Genomic DNA, 21,602 nt, shown 5'->3' on the forward strand with positions numbered 1-21,602 from the left:
GAAGAAACTTTTGCAGAAAAGAGGAAAATCCCAGGATGCAAAAACTCCCTTACTAGCCTCAGTAAGAAACTGAGATGCCTCATAAAATCCTCCAAAGCTAGTTACTTAAAATAAAATTGCCAAAGATTCCAAAGACAACCACAAAGCATTCTATAACTATGTCAAGAATCTAAATGGCAATGCTCAGATCTGCTCTGAGCTAAAACAGAATGGCATTAAATATACTGATCCGAAGGATATTGCCAATATCGTGGCAGATCGATTCAGTGCCAACTTCACCCCCCTCTCACCCCCTAAATGGCCCATCTCAATACCGGAAGATTGCCAAATTCCAGTAATAACGGCCACACAGGTACAAAACGCACTCTCTAAAGCCAAGAATACAGCATCCGTGGGACCAGATGACATCCCAGGCTGTGTACTACATGAACTACAATATGAACTGGCACTTCACCTAAGTGTCATGTTTAATCATAGCCTCACCTCAGGTTTTGTGCCCACTGAGTGGCAGAGCTACAGTTATCACAATCCACAAGGCGCCAGCCACCTTGGATCCCGGAAACTACCATCCCATCAGTCTGACAAGCCTTATCTGCAAGGCCATGGTGCGTATTATCATGGAACTTATAAACAAAGACATTGGCAACCTTCAAACACTGGACCCCACCCAGTTTGGGTTTGTGAAGGGCCAATCTTGTCTCCTGAACCTGATTGACTTCTTTGAATCAGTCTCCAGAGCCATGGACAAGGGTATGGTGGTCCACACAGCCTATCTAGACCTTGCCAAGGCCTTTGACACCATCCCCCACTCTGGAATCATAGATAAACTTACTAAGTTGGGCATTAATCCCTATGTCACCCAGTGGGTTGCTAAATGGCTTACTGATAGAACCCACACTATAAAATTAGCCGACTCCAAATCCAGCTCCAGACAAGTGACAAGTGGAGTACCTCAGGGTTCAGTCCTGGGGCCGCTCTTGTTTGGCATCTACTTCTCTGAAGTACAGATCAACACTAAGGGACTCTGGCTAACAAAGTTTGCAGATGACTGCAAACTGGGAGCCATTATTGAATCCCCAAATGATGTGGATACTCTACAAAAGGGCCTTACAGAAACAGATGTTTGGTGCCAGAGCCATGGGCTCAAGCTCAATGCCAAGAAATGTATTGTTATCCCCTTAGGGAAAAAACATGTATCCATGAATTACCATATAGGTGGCAGTACACTAAACACAGAAAGTGTGATAAGAGACTTAGGGACACAGGTAGACAGTGGTCTCACCTTCGATAACCACATCACCACAACAGTCAGGAAATCCTTCTATGTGGCACACCTCATCATGAAGGGCTTTTCATCCAGAAAAAAGGAGGTCATTGTCCCACTGTATTCATCCCTCATTAGACCCATTATAGAATACAACGCCCCATTTGGTATGTACCTCTCAAGACATCTGCAATAACTGGAAAGGCCTCAGAAATACCTCACTAAAAGAATCACAGGCCTAAAGCAGATGCCCTACGCTGACCGCCTTAAAAAACTGCAGCTGTACTCTGTCGCATATCGTCTACTCAGAGGCGATCTCTGATTAACATACAAGGCCATGTCAAACCCAGAGCTGTTGGACATGCTACATTTAAAGAAATCCCAATCCCTCAGAGCTACACGCTCCAGGGATCTAAACCTTGTCATCACAATAAACAAAACATGCTGGAGGGATAGGTTCCTGACCCAGAGACTCCCCAGACTCTGGAATAGATTGCCCATACATGTCAAGCAGAGTGCCTCTTTGGACCTCTTCAAGAGGAACCTTGACGATTGGATTGGAGAAAGGAAATTCACACAGGGATCATGTCAGTCGCCCTGCTAGACAGGGGTCCAGGAAAGTAAATAATGTGGGAAGAAATAGCCAGGGAATTGTTATGGCTAGGTTTGTATAGGCCCTAGGGCTGATAGCCTAGTACCAACCTATGAACCTATGAACCCATATATATATATATATATATATATATATATATATATATATATATATATATAGATACATATATATATATATATATATATATATATATATATATATATATATATATATATATATATAGAGAGAGAGATATATACACACACACACACACACACACACACATATATATATATATATATATATATATATATATATATATACACACACACACACACACACACACACATATATATATATATATATATATATATATATATATACACACACACACACACACACACACACACACATATATATATATATATATATATATATATATATATATATATATATATATAAATATATCCATCCAGCCATCCTCAACCCCTTTTCCCATTTTCATCATGGGGTCTGGGTGTCACTTCTGCAGTGACAGTCATCCTGAACCAAGGTTTACACAATGGGGTGGCTAACCGTGCCACAGAATATATATATAAAATATGTATATATGGGACTACTCACCTTAGTTCAGTAGCCCATATGCCAACCTCCAAAACACTGACTGCAAAAGGTCAACAAACTGATTGTCAAAACACTGAGAAAGAAATTCAGTACATGCAAGAAATAATTTTGTATTTTTGCAGGGGGGATGTCCCCTGCACTCCCCCCCCGACACTCCCTGATAATTATATATACTAAGTCGAAGATCACACAATCTCCAGGGAAAGGAAATATTCACCAACCCAGGGATTGTCGATCTCACATACCTGTCAACCAGATGGTGTCAGTATTCTGTTGTTTTGACAGGACGTCCAACAGCTATGTATAGTTTTATATATATATACATATGAGTAAAAAACAGGCAGATACAAGATAGAAAATCACTAATAATATCCAAAATAGATAAAGCCAATGTATGGAATCCACAAAACGTAATAAACAAGTTGAATCCAATCTGTGTTTAATAGAAACAGAAACAACGTAAGCGCTTTCACGAGTCCACAGCTCGCTTCATCAGACGTTCAAACATAGTGAAACAAGCATTCCTATAAATACTAGAACAATTCCTGATCAATTATACAATCAACCAATTAAATAATTAAATAATTCACAACATAAAATCATTTAAAAAAGCCCTACTATAAAAACTATTGAATATATAGTACCACAGTATAACAAAAATGTATGTTAAAAATATATAGGTGTACTATCTCAATGGTCTTGCATTCAATACAGGTTTGATCGAAACTGTTTCGTTCAAACCTTTTCCCCTGTGGGCTCCAAATCGTAAAATCCATTTTAATTCGATATTTTCTGTAGTATTAACAATGTCACCCTTTCGTGGGCCTATGGGCACCACATGTAAAATTTGAAATAAAAAATTATGTGATGGTCCTTCATTTAATACGTGCCGGGCTATTGCATTATAGGTCTCACCCCTCCTAATATTATACATATGGTCACGTATTCTCTCCTTCAAGGATCTATTGGTTTTACCAATGTAATAACAAAAACACATGGTACAGTGTGCGATGTAAACTAGATTTCTCGTATTACAATTACCTCCAGTTCTTAATTCCCATAAAACCATAGTGTCCGGGTGTCTAAAGTACCTGGACTCATCAATATGTGGGCACTGAAGACAGTTCCCACATTTCTTGGTACCCCAAGATATCTCCTGATTCATGACGGAACCCTGATTGAAAAAGTTAGGGTAACATAAACTTTGTTTTAAACTTTTGCAATTCTGATAAACAAATCTAGGTTTGGTACCTACAAGATCCTTGGTGGCATCATCAACTACTAATATATTCCAGTTATTACTAATAATTTGTTCTATTCTACCAATATTACTACCAAAAGGTATTATGATGGGTAAAGATGGATTAATACTAGGCATAGCTACAGTGGCTACTCTATGGTCATTGAAACCTGAACTGAAAAATGGTTTGGCCCTTGTGTGTCTTAATACTTCTAGTTGTTCACCAACTTCATCAAATTCTCTGCCAGAATATCCTCTGTTCAAAAAACCTTTTTTCAGAACATTCATTTCTTCCGTGAATACATCGTCATCACAACATATCCGGGAAATTCTCATGGCTTGACCCTTGATTATGTTCTTAAAAAGCAATGGATTGTGCATACTGTTACGATGTAAATAGGCTGCCCGCTGACATGGTTTCTTGTATAGCCTAGTCTTAACCATGTCATTTTCAACGTATATATTCACATCTAAAAAATCTATTGTTTGTTTGGAGGATTTAACAGAGAATTTCAAAAATTCACTAGTCTGATTAACATATTCAGTCAGGTTCATATTACTTAGACCAATATCCTTATGTATAAGGAACAGATCATCTACAAATCGCCTATAAAATAGGAGGTTTGTGTTGGGAATAAGATGATTCTGCTCCCATGCCACCATAATCAGGTTGGCATAGCTGTTGGCACAACTAGTGCCCATCGCTATGCCTTTTACTTGCTTAAAGTACTTGGAATTGAATATGAATACATTGTTGTCCAAAACAATTTCTAACAGAAAACATAGAAATTCTGCCTTTTTTACATCCATGTTATTATCAACGACTAATAAATGCTGTAACTGCTGTAGCCCAATTTGGTTAGGAATACAAGTAAAAAATGACTCGACATCCATTGTGGTGAATGTCAAGTCCGAAACTGTAGTTCTACTCTCTATAAATGGATACAGATCTTTCAAAAATTGTTCCGTATCTTTCAAAATATAGCTATATCTAGATACAATCTGTTTTAACTCATGATCTAAATAGATAGATATAGATTCAGTAGCCCAACCGGCCCCCGCTACTATTGGTCTAAACTTTGGTTTAGTTGGATTCTTGTGAATCTTAGGAAGGCCGTGAAGCCTAGGTATTAATGGATTCTCAATATGAAAATAGCTAAACATTTCTCTATTAATGGTACCAGTGGACAAACAATCTGTCAAAGCTGTATGAATATACATAATTAATTGATCTACTTCAAAAGTGTGATTTCACTGTATGCATCAGTACTCAGCATTTCAAACATAATGTCCAAATAATAATTGGTATCTAAAATAACAGTGGGCGCTTTGTCGGAAGGTCTGATCACAATTTCTTTGTTAGTTTGCAGAGATTTAATTGCTATCAATTCTCCATGATCTAAATTATTTTCAATGTCCCGTTTAAAAAACCACTTATCACTATAAATGTCATTTTCTACCGCCTTCAAAAACACTTCAATGTTCGGTGGTAATGGGGGTATATAATTACTCTTTATCTTGAAGGTACAACGTAAATTAACATCATTGGAAGTCATTTTAAGTTTAAGAGCTATATTACGTACAAACATACGGATGGAAACTAGTACGTCACTATTGTCCACAATCTGGGACGGTATAAAGCCTAAGCCCCTATTCAAGAGGCAAGCCTCTTCACTGGTGAGCTCATACCTGGATATGTTCCATACTAGGTCGTACTCGACCACATTTTCTTGATAGTCCTCACTTGTGTATTGTTTGGACCTTCTTTCCGTTTCTGTCCCCTGTGTGGCTCGATATCCACAGACTTTTTCCTTGAAGGTTTGAAGGGTAGGGGAAAAGCCGATAGTTCAATTTTATGTGAATTATCATGTAGGATCTTCCGTCTTACATCCGGATTAGACTGCTGCATATCTGCCTTCTCAAGGCCGCTGGATCCGCTCGGTGCTTCCATGGGTGTAGAATAAGCCGAAACCACTTGTTTCGGCGAAGATAAAATTACGTTCTCCTGTTGTACGTCATCAATGTTCGTCGTTACACTTCCTTCCTTATGCACCTGTTCAGATCTCCCTGGTGCTACAGTATTTACGTTACCCGTATTTACAGAATAAGTACGGGTTGGAGCTGAATTCTGTACAACAGGGCGATTATTTCTTATTGTCCGGCCACGTCCTTCTATAGACATGGAAACATTCTGGTTGTCTCTCGGCCACATAAAGACCTGGTGCTTCTTAAAATCTTCCAGGTCGCGCATGAGTTTTCTTTTTTTCACTTCTATTAGTTTATTTTCATATCTCATGACCTTTTCAGTAATGTCATGTATGAAGACATCCGCATAAACGTCTCCACATAGTTTATATAGTTCATCTTGTTGACATATGATAGAATTCCGTAATTCTATCTCTATTGGATGAAAAAAGTCCAGTATTAATTCCATATACGCCTTACTTGTATTAAGATTTAACTGTTGCCATTTAGTTAAGAGCTCCGGATACATATCACCGTAACTCGGCATGTTTAGTATCCGGAGCCCTCTAGGTATCACATTTAAGTTGATACTTGCTTCCAAATGATAACGCTGGTTTTGAAGTCTTTTAAATTTAAACAAGTTGTTCTCAAACTCACGTTTTAAATTTCTGACCATTACATCATCAGGCGCAGCTCGCGTAGTAATGTGCTGTTCATTTAACACATCCACATTCATAAGGGGATTAATAGTCGCTGTCAAGAATCCCCTCAGTCTATTCACTGCACCAAGTACATCAGTAGACCCACGATTATCAGTTCCATTAAATACTTCCATACTTTCTGCCATTCCCAAATGAATGCAAAAACCAAAGAAAAAACGTCCCAAGTAGATGAGTAAAAAACAGGCAGATACAAGATAGAAAATCACTAATAATATCCAAAATAGATAAAGCCAATGTATGGAATCCACAAAATGTAATAAACAAGTTGAATCCAATCTGTGTTTAATAGAAACAGAAACAACGTAAGCGCTTTCACGAGTCCATAGCTCGCTTCATCAGACGTTCAAACATAGTGAAACAAGCATTCCTATAAATACTAGAACAATCCTGATCAATTATACAATAAACCAATTAAATAATTAAATAATTCACAACATAAAATCATTTAAAAAGCCCTACTATAAAAGCTGTTGAATATATAGTACCACAGTATAACAAAAATATATGTTAAAAATATATATGTGTACTATCTCAATGGTCTTGCATTCAATGTAGGTTTGATCGAAACTGTTTCGTTCAAACCTTTTCCCCTATGGGCTCCAAATCGTAAAATCCATTTTAATTCTATATTTTCTGTAGTATTGACAATGTCACCCTTTCGTGGGCCTATGGGCACCACATGTAAAATTTGAAATAAAAAATTATGTGATGGTCCTTCATTTAATACGTGCCGGGCTATTGCATTATAGGTCTCACCCCTCCTAATATTATACATATGGTCACGTATTCTCTCCTTCAAGGATCTATTGGTTTTACCAATGTAATAACAAAAACACATGGTACAATGTGCGATGTAAACCAGATTTCTCGTATTACAATTACCTCCAGTTTTTAATTCCCATAAAACCATAGTGTCCGGGTGTCTAAAGTACCTGGACTCATCAATATGTGGGCACTGAAGACAGTTCCCACATTTCTTGGTACCCCAAGATATCTCCTGATTCATGACGGAACTTGTTTATTACGTTTTGTGGATTCCATACATTGGCTTTATCTATTTTGGATATTATTAGTGATTTTCTATCTTGTATCTGCCTGTTTTTTACTCATCTACTTGGGACGTTTTTTCTTTGGTTTTTGCATTCATTTGGGAATGGCAGAAAGTATGGAAGTATTTAATGGAACTGATAATCGTGGGTCTACTGATGTACTTGGTGCAGTGAATAGACTGAGGGGATTCTTGACAGCGACTATTAATCCCCTTATGAATGTGGATGTGTTAAATGAACAGCACATTACTACGCGAGCTGCGCCTGATGATGTAATGGTCAGAAATTTAAAACGTGAGTTTGAGAACAACTTGTTTAAATTTAAAAGACTTCAAAACCAGCGTTATCACTTGGAAGCAAGTATCAATTTAAATGTGATACCTAGAGGGCTCCGGATACTAAATATGCCGAGTTACGGTGATACGTATCCGGAGCTCTTAACCAAATGGCAACAGTTAAATCTCAATACTAGTAAGGCGTATATGGAATTGATACTGGACTTTTTTCACCCTATAGAGATAGAATTACGAAATTCTATCATAAGTCAACAAGATGAACTATATAACTTATGTGGAGACACTTGTGCGGATGTCTTCATATATGATATAACGGAAAAGGTCATGAGATATGAAAATAAATTGATAGAGGTGAAGAAGAGAAAACTCATGCGTGACCTGGAAGATTTTAAGAAGCACCAGGTCTTTATGTGGCCAAGAGACAACCAGAATGTTTCCATGTCTATAGAAGGACGTGGCCGGACAATAAGAAATAATCGCCCTGTTGTACAGAATTCAGCTCCAACCCGTACTTATTCTGTAAATACGGGAAATGTAAATACCGGAGCACCAGGGAGATCTGAACAAGTGCATAATGAAGGAAGCACCATGACGAACATTGATGACGTACAACACGAGAACGTAATTTTATCTTCGCCGAAACAAGTGGTTTTGGCTTATTCTACACCCATGGAAGCACCGAGCGGATCCAGCGGCCTTGAGAAGGCAGATATGCAGCAGACTAATCCGGATGTAAGACGGAAGATCTTGCATGACAATTCACACAAAATTGAACTATCGGCTTTTCCCCTACCCTTCAAACCTTCAAGGAAAAAGTCTGTGGACATCGAGCCACACAGGCGACAGAAACGGAAAGAAGGTCCAAACAATACACAAGTGAGGACTATCAAGAAAATGTGGTCGAGTACGACCTAGTATGGAACATATCCAGGTATGAGCTCACCAGTGAAGAGGCTTGCCTCTTGAATAGGGGCTTAGGCTTTATACCGTCCCAGGTTGTGGATAACAGTGATGTACTTGTATCTATTCGTATGTTTGTACGTAATATAGCCCTCAAACTTAAAATGACTTCCAATGATGTTAATTTACGTTGTACCTTCAAGAAAAAGAGTAATTATATACCCCCATTACCACCGAATATTGAAGTGTTTATGAAGGCGGTAGAAAATGACATTTACAGTGATAAGTGTTTCTTTAGACGGGACACTGTAAACAACTTGGATCATGGAGAACTGATAGCAATTAAGTCTTTACAAAATAATAAAGAAATCGTGATTAGACCTTCCGATAAAGGCGGCCCCACTGTTATTTTAGATACCAATTATTATTTGGACATTATGTTTGAAATGCTGAGTACTGATGCATACAGTGAAATCACACTTTTTGAAGTAGATCAATTAATTATGTATATTCATACAGCTTTGACAGATTGTTTGTCCATTGGTACCATTAATAGAGAAATGTTTAGCTATTTTCATATTGAGAATCCATTAATACCTAGGCTTCACGGCCTTCCTAAGATTCACAAGAATCCAACTAAACCAAAGTTTAGACCAATAGTAGCGGGGGCCGGTTGGGCTACTGAATCTATATCTATCTATTTAGATCATGAGTTAAAACAGATTGTATCTAGATATAGCTATATTTTGAAAGATACGGAACAATTTTTGAAAGATCTGTATCCATTTATAGAGAGTAGAACTACAGTTTCGGACTTGACATTCACCACAATGGATGTCGAGTCACTTTTTACTTGTATTCCTAACCAAATTGGGCTACAGCAGTTACAGCATTTATTAGTTGTTGATAATAACATGGATTTAAAAAAGGCAGAATTTCTATGTTTTCTGTTAGAAATTGTTTTGGACAACAATGTATTCATATTCAATTCCAAGTATTTTAAGCAAGTAAAAGGCATAGCGATGGGCACTAGTTGTGCCAACAGCTATGCCAACTTGATTATGGTGGCATGGGAGCAGAATCATCTTATTTCCAACACAAATCTCCTATTTTATAGGCGATTTGTAGATGATCTGTTCCTTATACATAAGGATATTGGTCTAAGTAACATGAACCTGACTGAATATGTTAATCAGACTAGTGAATTTTTCAAATTCTCTGTTAAATCCTCCAAACAAACAATAGATTTTTTAGATGTGAATATATACGTTGAAAATGACATGGTTAAGACTAGGCTATACAAGAAACCATGTCAGCGGGCAGCCTATTTACATCGTAACAGTATGCACAATCCATTGCTTTTTAAGAACATAATCAAGGGTCAAGCCATGAGAATTTCCCGGATATGTTGTGATGACGATGTATTCACGGAAGAAATGAATGTTCTGAAAAAAGGTTTTTTGAACAGAGGATATTCTGGCAGAGAATTTGATGAAGTTGGTGAACAACTAGAAGTATTAAGACACACCAAGGGCCAAACCATTTTTCAGTTCAGGTTTCAATGACCATAGAGTAGCCACTGTAGCTATGCCTAGTATTAATCCATCTTTACCCATCATAATACCTTTTGGTAGTAATATTGGTAGAATAGAACAAATTATTAGTAACCACTGGAATATATTAGTAGTTGATGATGCCACCAAGGATCTTGTAGGTACCAAACCTAGATTCGTTTATCAGAATTGCAAAAGTTTAAAACAAAGCTTATGTTACCCTAACTTCTTCAATCAGGGTTCCGTTATGAATCAGGAGACATCTTGGGGTACCAAGAAATGCGGGAACTGTCTTCAGTGCCCACATATTGATGAGTCCAGGTACTTTAGACACACGGACACTATGGTTTTATGGGAGTTAAGAACTGGAGGTAATTGTAATACGAGAAACCTAGTTTACATCGCACACTGTACCATGTGTTTTTGCTATTACATTGGTAAAACCAATAGATCCTTGAAGGAGAGAATACGTGACCATATGTATAATATTAGGAGGGGTGAGACCTATAATGCAATAGCCCGGCACGTATTAAATGAAGGACCATCACATAATTTTTTATTTCAAATTTTACATGTGGTGCCCATAGGCCCACGAAAGGGTGACATTGTCAATACTACAGAAAATATAGAATTAAAATGGATTTTACGATTTGGAGCCCATAGGGGAAAAGGTTTGAACGAAACAGTTTTGATCAAACCTACATTGAATGCAAGACCATTGAGATAGTACACATATATATTTTTAACATATATTTTTGTTATACTGTGGTACTATATATTCAACAGCTTTTATAGTAGGGCTTTTTTAAATGATTTTATGTTGTGAATTATTTAATTATTTAATTGGTTTATTGTATAATTGATCAGGATTGTTCTAGTATTTATAGGAATGCTTGTTTCACTATGTTTGAACGTCTGATGAAGCGAGCTGTGGACTCGTGAAAGCGCTTACGTTGTTTCTGTTTCTATTAAACACAGATTGGATTCAACTTGTTTATTACGTTTTGTGGATTCCATACATTGGCTTTATCTATTTTGGATATTATTAGTGATTTTCTATCTTGTATCTGCCTGTTTTTTACTCATCTACTTGGGACGTTTTTTCTTTGGTTTTTGCATATATATATATATATATATATATATATATATATATATATTGGCTGGTGTTCTGTGTTATTGGCTCAATTTGTCAAATTTTGTGACATTTGAAGTTCATATGGTTTCTGTGATCCAGGAGTTAGTATATTCAATTTCCTGAGATTTGGGGGGCAGACCCATGTAAAAAGATATTATTAGTTTTACTTTTGGAAATTGCAAATGAATCTTGTTGGTTTACATCTGCAGTTTTTTTGTGATAATATTTGTGTTGTTTAATGATAATCGTGGATGAGTTTGTCCGATGTTTTATATTTTAATCAAATTCAGCAGCGATTTTAAATTCTAAACTCATATTATATATATATATATATATATATATATATATCTATAGATTCACTTTAGAAGATTAAAAGCCCATAACACTGAAATTCAAAACCGTGAGACCAAAATCTTGAAAATTCAATACACTGAAAATTCAAAACATTGAATCCCATAACATTGAAAATACAAAGGAAACCAACATTTAATATATGCCATCACAAATATATACAGAAACAAATAAAAAACAAGCCATATTACACTTCTTCAACTATAAGCAGGGAGGCAAGCCCCCCTGCACCCCCATGTGAAGGCTGCAATCCCCTCCCACACACACCCTGCTACTTAAAGATATCAACTCCGAGATTGCACTACACAGAACAAAATAGCAAACATACCATTCCGCACTTAATGACTGCATGTTTAAATTGTAAAAAAATTATTCACCCTTCTCTTAGAAACAATGCTTCACTGTTAAAACATTACACACTACTATATATCTCTCCCATACTTACCAGAGTTTCATAGGTAACCTCAGTCATGCTCCCTTCTTACTTGCTATACTACAACTTAACACATCTTTGTGTAGTGTAGTGGGGTCTCGGAGTTGTTATATTTAAGTAGCATGGGGTGTGGGGGTGCAGCCCCCCACATGGGGAGTGCAGGTGGGTTATCCCCCCTGTTTATATTTGAAGAAGTATAATATGATTTGTTTTTTATTTGTTTCGGTATGTAGTTGTGCTGGAATATAGTACATGTTGGTTTCCTATGTATTTTCAATGTTATGCGATTCAATGTTTTGAGTTTTCAGTATTATGAATTTTCAAGATTTTGGTCTCAATGTTTTGAATTTCAATGTTATAGGCTTTAAATCTTCTAAATTGAATCTATGTATATATATATATATATATATATATATATATATATATATATATGTGCATACGCACAGACATACACACACACAAACACACACACACACACACACACACACACACACACACACACACACACACACATCTACATATATATATATATATATATATATGGGTGTGTGTGTATGCGTGTGTCTGTGTGTATGTTTGTGTGTGTAAAACATGTAATATAGTTAGAACTTTGTAGACTTTTTGCATCGTGTACATCTAGTATAATATGATAAGGCTTCACGCACATGGCGGAGGAGTGTGTATGTGTGTGTGTGTGTGTGTAAAACATGTAATATAGTTAGAACTTTGTAGACTTTTTGCATCGTGTACATCTAGTATAATATGATAAGGCTTCACGCACATGGCGGAGGAGTGTGTATGTGTGTGTGTGTGTAAAACATGTAATATAGTTAGAACTTTGTAGACTTTTTGCATCGTGTACATCTAGTATAATATGATAAGGCTTCACGACATGGCGGAGGAGTGTGTATGTGTGTGTGTGTAAAACATGTAATATAGTTAGAACTTTGTAGACTTTTTGCATCGTGCACATCTAGTATAATATGATAAGGCTTCACGCACGTGGCGGAGGAGTGTGTATGTGTGTGTGTGTGTAAAACATGTAATATAGTTAGAACTTTGTAGACTTTTTGCATCGTGTACATCTAGTATAATATGATAAGGCTTCACGCACGTGGCGGAGGAGTGTGTATGTGTGTGTGTGTGTGTGTAAAACATGTAATATAGTTAGAACTTTGTAGACTTTTTGCATCGTGCACATCTAGTATAATATGATAAGGCTTCACGCACGTGGCGGAGGAGTGTGTATGTGTGTGTGTGTGTAAAACATGTAATATAGTTAGAACTTTGTAGACTTTTTGCATCGTGTACATCTAGTATAATATGATAAGGCTTCACGCACGTGGCGGAGGAAATGTAAATCATCAAGTCGTACTGCTCATCGAAGGTTTGGAAGCACACAATGGCAGAGATATTTGCTTCTAACAGAGGAGGGATTTGGGGTCTAGATTAGAGATTCTAGGCAGGCCATAACCAGAAGAAGTTATGAAGTTTTGCAATACCAGGGAACAAATTCCTGTGTATGAAACCCATGAATAACAGGAAAAGTTTCTGTTAGTGAATTTACAGCAGCTTGGTTTTGAACTGCTGAAGAATTGTCATCTTCTTCTTAAGAAACTTTGGCTTAAAAGAGAACTGTAAGTTTCAAGTTCTGAATTCTGAGCTGTGAGTTACTAAATTTGCATTATGAAAATAAAATGTTTACAATTTTAAATTTTAAGAAACAGAATTCAATTGTGCCTTTTTCTGAACTAAACTGCAATCAGGCTGGTGTTTTATAACTCCTACAATATATTTGCAGTATAGATCTATAGATATATGAACATATATACAAGTATATGTGTGTGCATGTGTGTGTGTGTGTGTGTGTGTGTGTGTGTGTGTGTGTGTGTGTGTGTGTGTGTGTGTGTGTGTGTGTACTAGCCCTGTTTACCTTTAATGTCTCAGTGATCAGAAGCACTTCTTGAGACAATACTACAAAGAATGCTTGGGCCTAACAGATGTCATTTGTTTTTTGTTGCTAGGGACTGCAATGGTTGATGATCAGAAAGTGAAAACTCAGCGCCCAAGATCAGCAGACAAGCCTGGAATCTTCATGGCACAAACAGGTAAGATCAAAGAAAGACACTGACTCTGCACGTGCCATTCTCATGTAGGATTACAGGAAAGGGAACTTTGCCAAGAGTCTTTGAAATTAATCTGATTTCTTCAGGTTGGATACAAGCCTACAGCAGCACATAAAAGCTAATCGCAAATTGATGTTGGTATTTTCTACAAAAGGCAATTATAAGTTGGCTTGCAATGAGTAGCTATTCTTTTATACAATCCTTGTTAAATAGCTAAAAGACAACATAAATTGATACCAGAGGTTCAAAAGAGCTCTGGCATTGTTATTTATAGCTAACAGATTCCTTTTTCTTCACTTACATTATTTAGTTGCAGTGCCAAATGTGATAGTATCACCACTGTATCAACACAGTACAACCAGCACTGCACCTTCTCACATTGTATTATAACCACAATTCATTCATAGCAACTGCAACGGGGAAACACATTATTCATGAAACAGTGGGGTAGTTGTGCAATGCACATTACATTCTGCTGTATTCGTAATTATCAAGGCACACATCTTCCAGCTGTAGAAAAAAAAGACAAGTAAATCTAGAATGTTAAGGTCACTTCTCTGTAAACAAATATAGTCACTCATGTACAGAAAGGAGGTTAGCAAACATCTTGGTTGCCGATGACACCTGCAGGATCATCATCATCAGCCTCCTTTGTTCTCGTTTTTTTTTCTACATGGGGTTAGAGTGTTGTGTTAACTGTCGTCATCTCTCTCAATTCAGTGTCACACTCCTGCCTTCCTCAGCACTCATGCCTGACTGTCGCAGATCTTCTTTCACACAATCCATCCACCTCTTTGCCAGATGTCCTCGCTTCCTCTTACCCTCTTCCTGTCTGTCCCAAATCTTCCTCACCAGATTGTCTTCTGCTTTTCTACACATGTCCACACCACCGTAATCTGTTCCCTTTGAACTTTTCTGCAATTGGAGCTACTTTGGCTTCTGCTCTTATGTCCTCATTTCTTCATCTGTCCCACAGTGTGTATCCTGTCACCTTTCTCAGGCACTTCATTTCCATCACCTCTAGCTTCTTCAACTGTTCTGCCTTTACTGCCCAGGTTTCTGTAACATACAGTAGTACTGGTCACACCACTGTCTTGTACACCTTACTTTTCAGCTTCTTTGGCATTCTTCTGTCATACACTACACCTGATACTCTATGCCAGTTGACTGCAACCCCTCTCATTCTAGCTCTGACCTCTTCATTCAGACTACCTTTTTCCTCAACCATGCCACCCAGATTCTTGAAACTGTTTACCTGTTCTAATAGTTTCCCTTCTATTTCTATTCTCCGCTTCTTCTGATTTCCCCAATTTGCTGCCATTACCACTGTCTTATCTGTGCTTAGTTTCATCCCATTTGCCTTCAGATTTGCATTCCATTCTCCTATCCTTTGCTGAAGTTCTAGCTCAGAGTCTGCCTGTACTGCCACATCGTCTGAATACAGCAGCTTTGCTGATCTGTCCCCTCCAATCTGTTTGTTAATGTAGTCCATCACCCATATGAACAGCAGTGGGCTCAGAGCTGAACCCTGGTGTACACCCACTCCCACTGGGAACCCCTCTATGAGTCCGAACACTGTTCTACTAATGTTTCTGGGACTTCATAACACTGCAAATGCAACTTCAGGATGTGGTATCTGATATTTTACCTTCAAAAATGCAAATAGTATTGATTAATGTTTACACCTTTTATATTACTTTACCAACAAAGAGAGCAATTAAAAAGGACTGACTGGTCATAACTGGGCAGCAAGTGAGACATCACTTCAATAATGAATTGTTATTTCTTTTTTTACTAGTTTACTTTGTACTTTTTATGAGAAACAGAAGCAGATACTTACCTAGCAGGTCTTACCTAATTAACAAAGTAATAAAATATAGAGGGAGAGAAAGAGAAAGACAGAAAAAGAGGCAGAAAGGATGAAAAGGAGACATACACATCTATTTCAATTGTTACAAATGGCTGGGCATGACTCAGGAAAATCTGACTTCTCACATATCGCAAGGAGATTGCATTAATTAATGACTGTGCCCACAGACTGATGTAAAAACACACATTCCTGACTTTGTAAATGAAGTCCTCATTTCCTTTGGTAAGATCGTATGTAAACTGAAATAATCATTCCTGCTGGATGTATCTATAGGTACTGTAATTATATGAGAACGGCCATAACGTATATCATGCCTTTGGCTTGATTTTTGTTTTTTTTGTAGGTGAGTGGTCACACGCTGGTATGGTCTCAAGCCATATCCATTAGAGACCAGACAAGCTACAAATGGAAGGAATGTGCACTTGTCTTTTAGGAGGAGTTTTTAACACCCTGGCTAACCAGTCTCAATTATTCTCCTGTTAAAGGCAGACTTGTTGAGTAATTTTATCCGTATCTCTTAGCAGTGTATTTAAATTTCATAGCATTTCTGTTTAAGGCTATATGGATATTGTTTCTATTTCTTTTGAAGATTAATATCAGTCTTTGAAAAAATGGACTAATATCAAGGCACTGAATGATTTTAAAACAAGTCAGTCAACAATACCTCCAAAAATACTTTTGGTGATTACCAAAGACGTTGTCTTCTTGCCGCAGGCAAGCCTGCCTTCAGCCACCTTCTGATGAGGGACTCTGCATCCTACTCTAAGCTCAAATGCTATGTAAAAGTGCTACTATAAACATTTGCATTTCACCTTGGCCAAATGACATTCAATTGAGAGCTTTACTGTAACTTGACATGAACTGAAAACATACGTGATCTGATACCTTTCAAATTCATAGATTCATAAGTCATAGATATTACAGGGGGTCATTTTATTGACCATAGTAGCCCCTTATTAATACTTAACGTCTAGGAATGCAAAACAAGTCAGTCTTGTGATGAATTTATGGTTGCCCTTCAAATTGTTAAGGGTTGCGTTAATGGAATCCCAAAATGTTACCTCTGCCCTAGCTAATATCCCTCTGGGACAGATGACAACATTTACCGAATGCAAAATAACTAGTAGACATTTCATTTACTACACATTCTTCCAAATATGCTGCTGTTACCAAAAACATCCAAATTCTAATGCTACCTCTAGGTCCCTGCTACCACCTTTTTGTATTTAACTATATAACTGCAAAATCATGTTACGTGCAAGCCATTGAAGTATTTCTTATTATCGCATACACAATGAGCAATATAACTGTATTGATATATGACCTCTGTCTAGTACAACAGTTGGAATCCTAACGTTTTTCATTCAACATTGTCATAATGCTCATATGTCTTATTTAAAAGCTCATCACATAGATAACAAAAGTGCAGATGATTGTGTTTGTGTAGCTAGACATGTCACCACCATATTATAAACTGCCTGAGAACATAAACATTATTATTTACTCTACTCATTTTGTCCTACAAAATCCATTTTAAAACTTGTAATGTAATTGATTCTATCAATGTAAAGCTGAACTTGTGCTGAACATTTTGCTATTTATATTCTTTAGAAAAACCCAAGCATTTCCATGCATGTTAAGAGAATCTTGACATTTTCTGTAGCATTTAGGGTTGAGAGAACGTATTTCCAGCACGCTTTTAGTGACAGCAGATAATAAAGATTATTTTTTGCAGTAATACCCCAGGATTTGTGTGTCTCCTGCATAACAGATACAGTGGATATAAAAAGTGTTCACACCCTTGTTAAAATGCCAGGTTATTGTGATATAAAAAAGATCAGACCACAATAAATCATTTCAAAACTTTTCCCACCTTTAATGTGACCTATAACCTGTACAATTCAATTGAAAAATAAACAACTCTGTTAGGGGGAAAATATAAAAAATAAAAAACGTACAATATGCTGGTTACATAAGTGTGCACACCCTTAAACTAATACTTTATTGTATGCACACCCTTAAACTAATACTTTGTTGAAGCACCTTTTGATTTAATTACAGCATTCAGTCTTCTTGGGTAGGAGTCTATCAGCACGGCACATCTTGACTTCGCAATATTTGCCCACTCTTCCTTGCAAAAGCACTCCAAATCTGTCAGATTGTGAGGGCATCTCTTGTGCACAGCCCTCTTCGGGTCACCCCACAGATTTTCTATTGGATTTAGGTCTGGCTATGACTTACGTACTCTGTTTAATGTGCATGGGAAGTCTATTTCAGAGACAGGGAAGCCTGAGGGAGACAAACCTGTCTCTCCAGCAGGTTTTGTTGATGTTGCATATTAGATTCAGGCCTTTCGAGAGGGTAATGCGCAAGGAGTTAGACTTGCAGATATGGAGCATCTCTAGCAGGCCAGGGTCTGAGATTGCCTTGTAGGCGAGACACAGATCCCCCCTGAGCAATCTGCTTGGTATCGAGTAGAGTGACAGTGATTTGAGCCTGTCCATGTAGGACAGGTGTTGGAGGCCATGGATTCTCTTTGTGAGGTATTTCTGTGTCCTTTTCAGTCAGTGCAGATGTTTGGAGAGGTATGTGCCAAACAGGGCATTATACTCAATTATTGGTCTAATGAGGGAGGAATATAGAGAGGTAATGACCTTCTTTTTTCTGGATGCATTCCCTTCCTTATGAGATGAACCAAGTAAAAGGCTTTTCTGACCACTGCTGCTACTTGATGGTCGAATGTGAGATTGTTTTCAACCTGAGTACCCAGGTCTCTCACCACAGGTTGTGGGCTTAGGGGTTGCTGTTCATGTGGTAATCAGTAGGAGCCATGTTTTTGCCAAATAGTATGATAATACATTTTTCTGCATTTAACTTAAGACCAGTCATTAGTTGCTGAGATACCCTCTTGCAGTATGTTAACATAATTTGGGGAGTCAATGACAGCACCCAACTTACAGTCGTCTGCAAAAACTGGTCAGTCACAGGCCTTTTTTATTTGCCTGGACCTCTGAGAAGTAGATGCAAAACAGTAGGGGTCCCAGGACAGATCCCTGGGGATGTCCACTAGTGACAGGTCTGCTATAAGAGGTGAAGGCAACTATTTTAACTTTGTGGGACCTGTTGATGAGCCAGTTGGCCACCAACCTGATGAGAGTAGGATTTATGCCAAGTTGCATTAGCTTTTTGATGATGCTTGAGTGGGGGATTGTGTGAAAGACCTTTGCCAAGTCAAGGTAAGCTGTCTGTACTGACTTTCCCTCATCCAAGGCCTTGGTGACAGTCTCAAAAACATCAACCAGATTCAACAGGCAAGATCTGCTCTTGATAAATCCAAGCAGGGTGGGGTCAAGTGCTTGTCCTTGTTTATTAGATTCATAATAATATGCTCCATAGCTTTACAGAAATTACTTGCCAAGCTAATGAGGCAATAGTTTCTAGGGTCAGTAGTCGTACCACCTTTGTGCAATGGGATGTCAATGGCAGTTCACCACTCTGATTGAATGAAGCCAGTACTTAGGCTATGGTTGAATAGGGTGCTCAATGGCAAAGCTAGTTCTTGCTGGAGATGATGCAGAATACAGCCTGGGATACTATCAGGTCCCATGAAAGCTGTGTTCTATGAAGATATGAGGTGCAGGACAAGTATCAGGTATGTGAAAAATGCCTTTGGGGGAACGGGGGCGGGTGAAGCTTATGCTAATCCTATCTGCTAGCAGGTTGGCTAAGACAACAGGATTGTTGTAAGTGATACTGTTAAGTAGTAATTCAAAACAGGTCTGGGCTTTGTCATGACGGTTCCTGATGTAACTGAAGAAGGATTTGTGGTTTCCCTTTGTTTTGGAAGCTAGTTTCGATTCATAATTGGCTTTGGAGGTTTTCACTAGTGATCTAAATTGCTTGTTGAGACAAAGGAGGCAGTTTATCCAATTTGGAATTTGTTCCTTTTTACCCTTGGACAACAGTTTCTTCCTTTTGTTGTAAAGCCTGCTAATAGAGGATGTCCACCAGACAGGTTTGTGTTACCTTAATAGGCAGGTTTTAGTTCTGTTGGGTCTGCCTGAGTCCATGCTGTTGTACAGGTGCTTGCATACTACATTGGCGCACTGCTCAGCATAGGTATCTGCATCCTCTAAGGGAGGCAGTGGTGTGAAGCTACTGATACCCTCCCTTAGGAGGTTGTAGTCAGCTATTGAAAAGATTTTTAGCCTGGTTACATTTGGGGGAGGTTGACTGGAATACAAACTTCGAATGAGGCAGACAGGTCTGATCTCACCAGGGAAGAGCATACTGTGTGAGTGGTGCAGCAGTCAGCCATGTTGGTGAGAACCAAGTCCAAAATGTTATCTCCTCTTCCTGGGGATGAGACAAGCTGGTCTAGAGCATTACAACTGATAAACTCAAGGAATCATTGGGCGAGTCCTTTAGTGCAGGAATAGTTCACCCAGTCTATGGTGGGGTAGTTGACGTCACCAAGGATCAGGGTGTTAGGGGGTACCTTGATGGAATCATGTAGATCCAGGTTGGAGGAGTGGATGTTCTGAGTCATGAAGGAGGGTCTATAGCTGGCTGTATATATATATATATATATATATATATATATATATATATATATATATCTACATTGATCCAGCAAATTTACATTTCATCGAAATGTAAATTTGCGACCTCACTTTTTTTCGAAAATGCACTTTCATGTAAAAACAAACATAAAACCTAAGCCAACCCCCCCACTAAACACAATTATGCAGGGGGCAAGCCCCCCTACACCCCCCACTTTAATATTCTCACTCTGACATCACACTACAGTGGTGAAACGGGGAATATTCCCTTATCCCCACTGTACCACGATCTCAGCAATAGTTTGTCTAGTTGTACGTCAACACTAAATGTTGATGTACAACTAACGTAACATGCAAACTGCATGTTTTTATTTCTTTTCTGTTGCTTTTTTTATTTATTTTTGTTTTTACACGAAAGTGCATTTTCGAAAAAATGCACTTTCGCGAAAGTGAGGTCACGAATTTATATTTCGATGAAACGTAAATTCCCTGGATCAAATGGAATCCCTATAGATATATATATATATATATATATATATATATATATATATATATATATATATACACAGAGAGATAGAGAGACAGAGAGAAATGGATATATACAATTAAAGCAGGTTTGTTGCACAGAACATTCAATAAATTAAGATGACAGTATTAGAAGTATTACATATGGTAAGAAATATAGGCTAAGGTGAATGAGTGCTCTGGCCTAAAATTCCAAATTCAAAATCTTTTCCCAATTCTTTATCATTCCAAATTTAGACTTTTTCAGTATTTTTCCATGAAAGTTAATATGAACAATAAGTAAAGGACAGTGCAGTTTTATACAGTGAAAGACCGAAGTTGAGCATGCTACTGTGAATAGAATATCCCTAGTTCGTAAATAAGTGCCCCCCCCCAAAACCACTGCTATTGTGAAT

The 21,602-nt window shown here is 37.8% G+C and overlaps 1 protein-coding gene across 6 annotated transcripts in view; it reads left to right on the forward strand.

The window, feature by feature from the left end:
• Positions 1-21,602, forward strand: part of ADGRB2 (adhesion G protein-coupled receptor B2) — a 5,411,420-nt gene that overhangs the window by 1,992,532 nt on the left and 3,397,286 nt on the right. For all 6 annotated transcript variants that reach the window (XM_044082710.1, XM_044082742.1, XM_044082734.1 and 3 more), the window contains one exon: positions 14,149-14,232. In XM_044082710.1, coding sequence (XP_043938645.1) covers positions 14,149-14,232 — 84 coding nt within the window. The remainder of the gene's footprint in view (positions 1-14,148; positions 14,233-21,602) is intronic.

Source organism: Protopterus annectens, chromosome 1.part1 (genome assembly GCF_019279795.1).
Source record: "Protopterus annectens isolate FY-2018-M chromosome 1.part1, PAN1.0, whole genome shotgun sequence".
Taxonomy (NCBI): Eukaryota; Metazoa; Chordata; order Ceratodontiformes; family Protopteridae; genus Protopterus; species Protopterus annectens.